At 51.5% G+C, this 10,447-nt stretch overlaps 1 protein-coding gene across 7 annotated transcripts; it reads right to left on the reverse strand.

Moving 5' to 3' along the window:
• Nucleotides 1-206: 206 nt before the first annotated feature.
• On the reverse strand, nt 207-6,919 carry Prr14 (proline rich 14). Of its 7 annotated transcripts, none has more exons than XM_087208808.1 (12): nt 5,854-6,919; nt 4,995-5,066; nt 4,706-4,874; nt 3,510-3,631; nt 3,225-3,408; nt 2,907-2,950; nt 2,607-2,716; nt 1,513-2,101; nt 1,310-1,379; nt 1,144-1,235; nt 704-775; nt 207-619 (listed from the first exon to the last, which is right to left on the reverse strand). In XM_087208808.1, exons 2-12 carry the CDS (start codon nt 5,015-5,017, stop codon nt 346-348), a joined length of 1,749 nt encoding a protein of 582 aa, XP_087064934.1. In that variant the 5' UTR covers nt 5,018-5,066; nt 5,854-6,919; the 3' UTR covers nt 207-345. The 7 variants fall into 7 exon arrangements, with proteins under 7 accessions (XP_087064934.1, XP_004856234.1, XP_004856232.1 ...); XM_004856177.4 differs by having other exon boundaries at nt 3,225-3,435; nt 5,854-6,890; XM_004856175.4 differs by lacking the exon at nt 5,854-6,919 and adding an exon at nt 5,529-5,712 and having other exon boundaries at nt 3,225-3,435.
• Between the last annotated feature and the right edge of the window lie 3,528 nt (nt 6,920-10,447).

Here is a 10,447-nt window from a genome sequence, read left to right on the forward strand (position 1 = left end):
CGACCAGCCACTTTTTTATAAATACCCTTCGGAAAGGGAGACTTCTCAAATCAAGAGAGGCTTTCCAATAACCACTCCTCTTCCTCCCCATACCCCTCTCTCATGTTCCCTGGGACCACTCCCTTTTCTTAGACCCGTGAGGGGGATCAACATATAAACATCAGCCAGTGTGGCCAATCTTACATTCAGCTAGAGACACAAAAAAATCAGAAACATATCGAAAATTTTACTAGAAATATAGAGGAAAAAAATATAAGTGCTTCAGAAGTTTCCCCTCTCTGTAGGGAGACGGAGGGACAAACACTGCCTTCCCTCTACGGTAGACGGTGGACAGAGTTCCTAGGACTAATGGGGCCTCTCCCCACCCACTTTCTCCTCCTCCAAGAGCAAGGCATCTAGTTCCTCCAGCCGCTTCTGCAGCAGAGGCCCCACATCCGGGCTGGGTGCTAAGTTGGGAGTAACAGTCCTGCCAGCAGTAACCCTAGCCCCTCGGGTTGGCCGGCGGGCTCGAGGAAGGCTGCTGTCCCGGAATTCTACAGCCCGGCGGAGCTTCCTGGAGCTGGTGAAAATCAGAGTCCCATTGCGCTCCCGTGGTTCCTCAAAGATGGTCTCAAAGGTCCTAGACCAGGCAGGAAACTGTTAACCAACATCCCCCCTGGTTCCAGCCTTCCTCCACCACCCTTGAGCCTTCAAAGTTTCTCACCTCCTGGTTGTGGGTGACTGATAATTCTTGTTAGTATAAATTTCTTCCAAGCTGAACTCCTTCTTGTTCAATCTGAGAGCAAAGAACAGAGGCCACTGAGAAACCTCAGGCTAATGGAGCTTGAAAAAGGGATAGGTAAACCCTAGGCTATATTTCTTTTATTTTAATTATTATATATTTTTTTGGTACCAGGGATCGAACTCAGGACCTCGAACTTGCCAGGCAGGCACAGTGGTACTGAGCTACATCCCTGGCCCCCTAGGCTATATTTTAGGTTCCGGGACATGCCAAGGCCAAAAGTGCTATCTGGGGCAGACAGGGAGCTCTAAGCACAAACCACATCAAATTAAATCTCCTGGCTAGACTGTTAGCCCTGCTCCGGTGGATGTGAGCCTCCCCTGTCTGGCCAAGGCAAGCACCCTGCCCAATGAGCTCCTCACCTGACTGGCCGAGGCAGCCCCATTGGTGTAAGATTTAGTTGAGGACGGGTGGGTGTCCTGCGTATTCTGAATCCAGAAACCTTTCCGATAGTCTGCAAAAAATGGCAGGATGAAAGAATGGCACAGTGTCAGGGCCCCTGTCTCCCCCCTTCACCTGTACTCTTACCTTGGTCTCAGGGTCTGAAAGCACCTGGTCCTTTGAGGCTCTTGGCTCCTTCCCCTTGGTTGAGGCCGACCTGCAGAAAAGTCAACACTCAGTGGCAAACGGGATTACCAGCTATATCCCCATCTCCTGCCCGCTGGGTTCTGAGAGGAGGCCAGGCTCTGACTGTGACCAGGGCTTCAAGGAGGGTTCATTGAGAGCACTACCTGGGTTCTGCTGGTTCGGAGAAGGAAGAAGTGGACGCAGTGGACGAGCAAGATGTGGCTCGAGAAGGGGAGGCTCCTACTCCCCCGAGAGGGAAGACTTCTTTCCGAAGACAGGGCAGAGGGGGTGGTGGGGCTTGGGCCATCTCCCCACCGCCCACAGTGTGCCGCCGAGGCCGTGGCCGGCTTGGTTGGGATGGACAAGGGGGCCAGGTGCAGGTGCCTGGGCCAGGGGGGCCCAGATCAGGGCAGGAGTGGCTTCGGCCCAGAGTGAGTTTAGGGAGAGGTGCAGGGATACTGTGGTCCTGAGCTCGCCACTGGCGGATAGGGGGCCGGGGGCTGATAGATGCAGTGCCCTCAGCAGCCCCACACTGCTCGGCCTCTGAGATGGCGATCTTCAACTCCAGCTTCATGGGCGGGGATGGGGGTGGGGGCTCTGGGGTTTTGTTGGGTGTGAGGAAGATGTCAGCGAAACTTTCCAGCTTGGAGCGGACAGAGCGGAAGAGGGGAGCCAAGCCCCAGGGACTAAGGCGGGGACGTAAAAGGCTGGATGGTGGTGGGGTCGATGGGGGCTCCAGAGCAGGATCTGGGGCTGAGGAAAGGAGAGTTACAGGTAGGCATTCCTCAGCTGCATGTGTCTAAGCCCCATCCCTAAACACTGATGTTTGTCCACAGAAGAATAAGCCCATTGCTAAAACTTAAGTCCTGCCGTGCCTGCCTGCCAAGCACAAGGTCCTGAGTTTGGTTCCCGGTACCAAAAAAAAAAAAAAGACAACCTTAAGCCCTATAGTTAGGAGTTGAACCTAAGCCTCTGCAGTCTAAATCCCATTTTTACATATTATATTCTGCCTTGGGTGGGAGCTAAGCCCCACCTCTACCTCTGCACCTGACACAAGCTCAACTAGGAGCTGTGTATGGTGGCACAGGCCTGTGAACCCAGCACTTGGGAAGTAGAGGCACGTTAAGGGCCAGCCTGGGCTGTATGTAAGTTCCAAGCCAGTCTGGACCACATAGCTAGACCCTGTGGCAAACAAGACAAAACAAAACAACTAGGATTTTCTAGATCCCAAGTATCATCCTTCTACCTGAGTTTTTACCTGGGGGTGGGCTGTCCGGGTGGTCTGCAGGCAGGGTGGATGGCTGGAATGGAGGAGCTCGGTCCCTGGATACAGGCATTGACTGGTGAACCATCACCACAGGCTCAGCTCTGGAATGAAAGGTCGAGGTAAAGGCTGAGGGCTTCCAGGTTCAGCTCCCCCTAGGCCAGCATCCCCCCACCCCTAAGGCCTCTGAAGGAGCTGCCAAGAAGTGGTAAATAAACCCGGAAGCCCTCAGCTCTGCTACCTGGGGGTTGGCTGTGGCATGAATACCTTGACAGTCCCTTCCCCAGATCTCACCTTGGTGCTGGGATGATGAAGTTGGGGCTCTCATTGACGAAGCCCTGGATATAAACACAGTATATTTGTGGAGAGGCAGGGAAGCCCTCTTTGGGCTCCCTAGCTCGCCATGTCCTGACTCTTTCAGTCCCCAGCGACCCCCCTCTGGGTTTACACCAGAGACTTTTTTATATAATATTTGCTCAGGCAGTGTCTGCCACCTACAATGGTGTCATCTTGCCCTGAGAGATCTGCCCGATCCAGGCTTCCTACTCTGTCTTCTACCCCACTGGAGTGCCTGTCCCAGCTGAACCCCTGATATCCTCACCCTGTTCATACCTCTGCCCTGGGCCTGTGGGCAGCAATATCTTCCAGCAGCACCACCAGGGTGGGTTGGGGGCCCCTGTCCACCTTCTGTGGAGGAATCCCCTCGGGGCCAGGGGCTGTCCTTGATCGCCGCCTCAGGGTAGAAGAGGATCGCCTCAGGGTAGAAGAGGATCCATGGATTCGACTTAAGGGCTCTCTGCATAAATGCAATGAGTCGGGAGGCCTGGTGAGGGAACAGGAAGATCAGTGGGCTCAGCAACAACATCTCTGGCTCACTGCCCATCCCTCAGTGCTCACCTGGCCTGAGAAGCCCACTTGGCCTGAATGGGTGGTGAGGTGGGTGACTGGTTACAGACAGAATCTCGGTGGTTTCTGTGGCCCCATGGCACGGAGATCTCCTTTTGTGGGGTCAGGGAAGCCTAGGAGAAGAAGTATCAAGAGCAGGGTGATGGAATGAGGTTGGGCCAAACAGGGTTTCCTTGTGCTGAATAATCCTCTTAGCCACAAAAGTGACAGAGATCATGGCTCAAATTCACTCAGACCCCCAAGAGGCAAGTTGGTCTGAATCAGCGGCTGGTTATTAAGAGTCCCTAGTGGCAGGTGTGGGTTGTAAGTAATCTTCTCAATCCAGGCTGGTTAGAGAATGAAACAGAGGGTTACTTTGGGTGGGTCCTGCCTCATTTGGGGCCTCAGTTTTTCTCACCTGTGCAATAGAGTCAACTACCACAGTATGCTTCCCACGGGGAAAAAAGCAGAAAAATTGTAGGAATGTATAATGGAGAAAGGGGAAAGATGGAGGGAGGGAAATGGGTGGGGAGGGGAGGGGAAGGGGAAAAAAAAAAGATTCAGGGGGGCCAGGGATTTAGCGCAGTGGTTTCGCCGCCTGTTGCGCAAGCACAAGGACCGGAGTTCGATCCCTGGTACCAAAAAAGAAAAGATTCAGGTTTTTTTTTCAGTACCGGGGAACAAACTCAGGACCTTGCACTTGCAAGGCAGGTGGTGAAACCACTGAGCTAAATCCCTGGCCGCAAGAATTCAGATATTTAAGTACATACACCTACTCCCTAAGATGAATGTAAACTTCCTGTACTCCAAACATGTTCTAATAAAATAAAAACAACAAAAAACCCCAAAAGACAAAGAAACCCACCAAAAATAAAAAACCAGAAAGATATGACAGCATGAAGATTTACTGAACTGGAAAGGTGAGTCATGGCACAAAAAAGGCATGTTATGAATCTGTATGTACATTATGGGAGTATTTTCATAAAATTTGTAAATATATTAAAAAAAAGAATTGTAGGAATGTGGTTCCAGCCCACCTGGGCTGGAGTAAGTGGGAGCCATGCAGAGCTCTGGCATTAGGGAGGCTGCCTCGCTGATGGGCATGAGAATGACTGTGTGGGCCTCAGTCTCCTCAACAGGTATCTGGTCTGGCTTTGGTACTGAGGAGAGATTTGGGAGGAAAAGGTCTTTCAGTTCAGGGGGCTCACCATGTGGGGAGCCATGACATCTTCCAGCACCACGGCCAAGACCCGCCGGGAGGCCTTTTCCAGGGGCGAAGGGGCCCCCTGGGGCTGCAGCCTCCGTCGTTTCGGGCTCCTGGCGTCCCATAACGCTCGAGTTAGGGGCTGACGGCACAAACTCGGCCGGCCAGAAGGGCTGGAGAGTGAACGAAGCAGAGGACAGTCGCTTGAACCTGTAGTTGGCTCTGTAGTTTCCCAGTACGGGCCAAGTTCCCAGTCTCCCGGCTCAAGACAGGTGGGCGGGGTGCGCTCTCACCTGGAGTCCCCAGGCAAGTCCATGGGGGAAACTGCGGCTTCAGGGGGTCCCTGGGGGATCCCAGGCGGCAGCCTGGGATGAGGGGGGAGCAGGGGAGCGCAGAGTGAGGGCCAGCCCCTCCCCAGGGGCTCCGCCCTTCATGGTCCGCTGGGGTACCCTACAGGCCGGAGCCCCAAGGCGCGGCAACGGCGCCCCCGACTGACTGCCCGGAGAGGCTGTCCTCTCGCTGCCGCGGCCTGGATCAAATCACTCGCGCCCTGCCTGGCATCTGCCACGAGAATCTGGATTGCCGAGCCCCAAGTTCTCTCACGGCCCGAGCCTCCCGAGGTCTTTGTCCCTGCGGATTCTGCCCTGAGATTCCCCGGGATCCGCTGGGATCCCAGTTCTGGGAAGCTTCGTTTCCGCTGAATCCCTCTGAGATCCTCCTCCCCTCTCAGCAAGTGGCCGAGGACTCCAAAGCAATACTCCTCCTCGAAGCGACGCCGCCCCCCCGCCCCGATCCCCTAGACTGGATCACTGCGGAAAGGATCCTACAGGGTATTTCCTCCAATCAGGCGCCGCGCGAGGTTCCTCCTCCCACTGTGAGCTTCGGCTGGGCAAAGCCCCACTCATTTGGGGGCGGCCCGAGCTTGGGGATAGAAAAGCTCAGTCTGGATCCCGGGGGATCCACTGTCAAGCAGATACCCCTTCACTCCGACCTGGGAGAGGTCCCGCCCATACACACCGTCGCACACCCGCCCTGTCTGAATCCCCGCCCAGCGTCCCCGCAGCCCGAGACCAGGTGGTTCAAACGTCTCCTCGCCCCCCCTCCTGGCCCTTCTTCTGCCGCCCCGCGCCCTCCCCCCCGCACGCCGCTCACCGCCGCCTCCCGCAGATCTCCAGTTTTCGACGGCTCCCACGACCGGCTCCTTTAAAACCAGCCTCACCTAGCGCTGCCCAACCACTAGGGGCCTTCTTCCCTCAATCTCCCGGCGTCACCCAATCCTTAGAACCCTTCTTCCGGGGTGGTGAGAAACGAAATGAAGCCGCTGGGCGGCCATCATCTTTAGGGGAAAGAAGCCAAATGGGACAGCACCGCCATTATAGTTGAGGGCAGGTAGCGTAGTTCAAGTTGAGCGTTAGTGTACTGGGTGGCGTCATCTTTCGAAGGCCGGTCAGTGGCTGAATGCTATGCCAGGTTTCTTGCGATATTGAGACCACCTTAGTGAAGCTGAAGTGCCTCCACATTTTTTAAGGTCATCTTCCGGTTCTTTCGTTTTTAGGCCAATAAATGTCGACCAAGTGCTAACGATTTGTGAACTTCCCGATGTCCTAGAGAGTCCGCATTTGAGGGCGGTTCCGGCGTCACACTGAGCGTCTCTACCTGGTTCCCACGGCCCGGGCTCTGTTTGGGACTGAACGGGTGGCCCTCGAGTCCCAGCACCCGAGGTCAGAGACTAGAGCTCGTGCTGCCTCCGGTTCTGGTTCATGCAGTGTCCTGGAGACAGTGGGCTGAGCTGAGGTGGGAAGGAGGCTGGTTCCGCCGAGCTTCACTTCACCTTCCCAGCGGAGGAGTGATGGGTTCTCAGTCCCAGTAGCCTACCTTGGCCCGCCTGGTGGGGCCCGTCCTGCTTCCCTCCCGTATCAGCGCTCCACAGGCACTCTTAAGGACGCTTGTATGATGGCGGAGCATCGTTTTGACGAATAAGAAGTCAGGGCTGGATTCCAGTGCGTGGAGAGACTGTCGCTGAGCCTGTATCAGGAGCTGGACTGCTGGTGGGAGGAAGTGGGCCTGTAGTGGCCTCTTACACTGTGAAGGTGCCCTCACCACCTCCCCGAAATCTGTGCCTCCACTAGTTCTCCTTCCTCCAGAATTTCTTCTCCAAACCTTTTTTTTTTCAGCCTTGGGGTTGGAGCCCAGGGCCTCTGAATGCTAGGCCAGTGTTCTACCCGAGCTACATCTCTACCCCTTTTTCTTTTTTAAAAAAATTTTGTGACAGCATCTCATTAAGTTGCATAAGCTGACCTTGGACTTGATCCTCCTGCCACATCCTCCGGAGTAGCTAATATTACAGGCTTAGGCCACTACAATTGGCCCTTACTTTTCTTTATTCTTTTCTTTTTTTTCTTTTTTTGAATACCGGGGAACCAACTCAGGACCTTGCGCTTTGGATGCAGGCGTGGTGCCACTAAGCTAAATCCCGAGCTCTGCCCATACTTTTCTTAATAAAACAAGAAACCCCAAAGCCTAGAGCCAGCCATACGTCTATAATCAGGGTACAGGTGGCTGGGCATGGTGGCATAATCCCAGCACTTGGGAGGCTGAGGCAGGAAGACTGCCTCGAGTTCCAGGCCAGCTGGGAACACATAGTGAGACCCTGTCAAAAAAAAAAAAAAAAAGTTGGTTGTGGTGGTGCACTAATCCCAGCACTCCAGAGGCAGAGGCAGGAGGATTGCTTCAAGTTTGAGGCAGTCTGGGCTACATAGTGAGTTCAAGGCCAGCCTGAATTAGAAAGCAAGATGCTGTCTCAAAAAAAAAAAAAATATATATATATATATATATGAATATATATATATATGTGAATATATATGTATATATATATGTGAATATATATGTATATATATATGTGAATATATATATATATATATATATATGAATATATATATATGGTCAGGGTGCAGAGACACTTCCCAGGCTAGAATATTTCTCTCTCAAGGGACTGAATAATGAAAGTAAAGAAACAAAGTGTGAAGGGGCTGGGGATTTAGCTCAGTGGTTCCAGCACCTGCCTTGCAAACACAAGGTCCTGAGTTCAATCCCCAGTACCAAAAAAAAAAAAAAAGAAAAAGTACAGAAAGTATGACATGAAAAGAACAGAATCTGTAACAACCCATGCTGAAAAGTGGACATTCCCCAACTCTGTCTCTGAGGGCTCTTCCAAATAGAAACACACCCAGGACTACAGCGTCCCTGTGACAAGAGGCCTGCTTGAGACTTCTGGTGGGAGCAGGCAGCAGCTTTTCCAGCTAGCAGTGTTTTCTTCCTCTGGATTCAGGCTGGCTGTGTGGTACCTGAAGATGTTCCTTGGAGTGTGGTGATGCTTTAGCTGGGTGTGCTTGGAAAGTACAGTAGTCTCAACCTTGACACATTGAGAGCTTAAACACAGTCCTTCCCAGGCCCCAGAGCAGAAGCCTCAGGAGCAGAGAAAATTATGTGAGGTTGTTTTTTTCCTTGAGACAGGATCTCACTATGTAGCCTAGGCTGGCCTTGAACTCTAGCAGTCCTGCATCAGCCTCCCAAATGCTGGGATTACAAGCGTGCACTGCCATGCTGGCTGGTGAGTTTTGAATCTCTAGGTTGCCTGAAGTTTTAACACCAAGGGCAAAAGAAGTAGCCTAAAGAAAAGGCCTGAAGTTGACACTCTGGTAGGGAAGACCCATCCCTGGAACCCTAACTTGAGGTACTAGAATAAAACAAGTAGACTGTGGCAGTTGTGGCCTTGAGCCCAGGCCGGAGATGGTGAACTCTCCAAGTCTCACAGAATTCACTTTTGCTCTTTCTGGGCTTCCCATTTCAAGAATTCCTACCAGGGCCAGGGATTTAGCTCAGTGGTTTCGCTGCTTGCTGCACAAGCGCAAGGACCTGAGTTTGATCCCCAGTACAACAACAAAAAAAGAACTCCTACCTCACCCCTCTCATGCTAGGCAAGTGCTCTACTACTGAGCTACATCCCTAGCCCTTACATTCACCCTTTCTCCCTCCTCAGTAAAAATAGATCTAGGCCCTTTGAATATTTCTTTGCCAGCTGGTGTTATGTTAATTTGTCAGTACACTGGCTAGGAGAGCATTGCAGGATGAAAGGGTGGCTGGGGATCAAATGGAGCACATCCTTACCCTAGAAGAAGGTTTTGCTTCCTGGTTACATGGACCACTCCTGACAGGCTCTGAAGTATAAGGGGTTCCCCCACCCTCTGCAGCACAGGCAGCTTCTCCAGGACCCATCCCGGTGGCCTGTGGCTGCCCTGGTACCATCCTTCGATGCCTTTGTAGTGGAGTGCCTCTGGGGAGACACCTTCCAGTGGACAGCTTTCCCTGGCACCCCAGAGGGGAAATTTCCAAAAAGTCCCAGCAGAATGGCATCTCGGGGAATTCTGTGTCCTCTGCAAAAAGTTGTGTATCTCAGTTCAGGAAAGATGGAGGCTTTTTCTTGTACGTTCAATCTAAGCTTGAGGAATGGTGCCCACTCCTTATATCCACTATTCCCGCATTCTTTAGAACTCTCTTTACTTCTTACTACTTATAGTGGGCAGAATTTTGTCCCCACCCCAAAGATATGTTTAAGTCCTAACCCCTTCCCCTCAGTTGTTTTTTTTGAGACTATGTAGCTCAGGGTGGTCTGGAACCCAGGGCAATCCTCCTGCCTCCCAATCTCAACTGCTGGGATTACAGTCCTGTGCCACCACGCCCCGCCCCCTTGGTCCTTGCAAATTTGACCTTATTTGGAAATGAAAAACTGCAGATGTAATCAAGTTAAAATGAAGTCATAGTGGATTAGGATGGCCTTAATCACTGGTGGGTTGTTTCAAGAAAAGGGAAATTTAGCCAGGGATTTAGCTCAGTGGTTCTGTCACCTGCTTTGCAAGCGCAAGGTCCCAAGTTCAATCCCCAGTACCAAAAAAAAAGAAGAGAAAAGGGAAATTTGGACACAGACACATAGAAAGGAGGATGCCATGTGACAAAGAGGCAGATTGGAGAAATGCACCCACAATCTCAGGAAAGCCAAAGACTGCCAGCAAGCACTGGAAGATAGAAAGAGGCAAAGGAAGATTCTACCTAGGAAAATAACACACAACCCACTACTCCTCTTCCTCCTTTTAAATATATAGATAAGGGCCGGGGATTTAGCTCAGTGGTTTCACCCCCTGCTGCACAAGCCCAAGGACCTGACTTCAATCCCCAGTACCAAAATATATAGATAAATAGATAGATAGATAGATATCTAAATATATCCGTTTGTGAGAATAATTAGTTCTCATAATGCTAAGGACTTGTATTTCAAAGCAGCGAGAGAGAGCCAGTTGTGATCACGTGATGTTTGGCATCATGTACTACTCGTACTGCAGGACATTGCTCGTTTATCAAGTTAAAATTTATTAGAGCAAGCCAGGGATTTAGCTCAGTGGTTTCGCCACCTGCTGCACAAGCGCAAGGACCCGAGTTTGATCCCTGGTACCAAAAAAAAAAAAAAAATTTATTAGAGCGTAGCTTTTTTTTTCTCAGTACCGTAGCTTGAACTCAGGGCCTTGGGCTTACAAGGCAGTTACAGCACCCCTGAGGTAAATCCCCAGCCCAAAATTTATTAGAGATGTTTGCTAATTCTCTCTCTTGTCTCCCTCACACTAGCATGAAAGTTTTCAAAGGTTAAGTGTAGGTTACTTTATTTTTCTTTATATTTTGTATAATATTTCAGTAT

Source organism: Heterocephalus glaber, unplaced genomic scaffold (genome assembly GCF_053883595.1).
Source record: "Heterocephalus glaber isolate CG9 unplaced genomic scaffold, H.glaber_assembly_v1.0 deba00000943, whole genome shotgun sequence".
In the NCBI taxonomy this organism is placed as follows: Eukaryota; Metazoa; Chordata; class Mammalia; order Rodentia; family Bathyergidae; genus Heterocephalus; species Heterocephalus glaber.

Excerpts from the sequence above, each read along its gene's own strand:
- Prr14 (XM_004856177.4), bottom strand. The coding sequence starts at position 5,017 with ATGGACTTGCCTGGGGACTCCAG. Across the intron at positions 4,875-4,994 it reads GACTTGCCTGGGGACTCCAG|CCCTTCTGGCCGGCCGAGTT; the intron begins GTGAGAGCGCAC and ends TTCACTCTCCAG. Across the intron at positions 1,236-1,309 it reads TTTCAGACCCTGAGACCAAG|ACTATCGGAAAGGTTTCTGG; the intron begins GTAAGAGTACAG and ends CATTTTTTGCAG.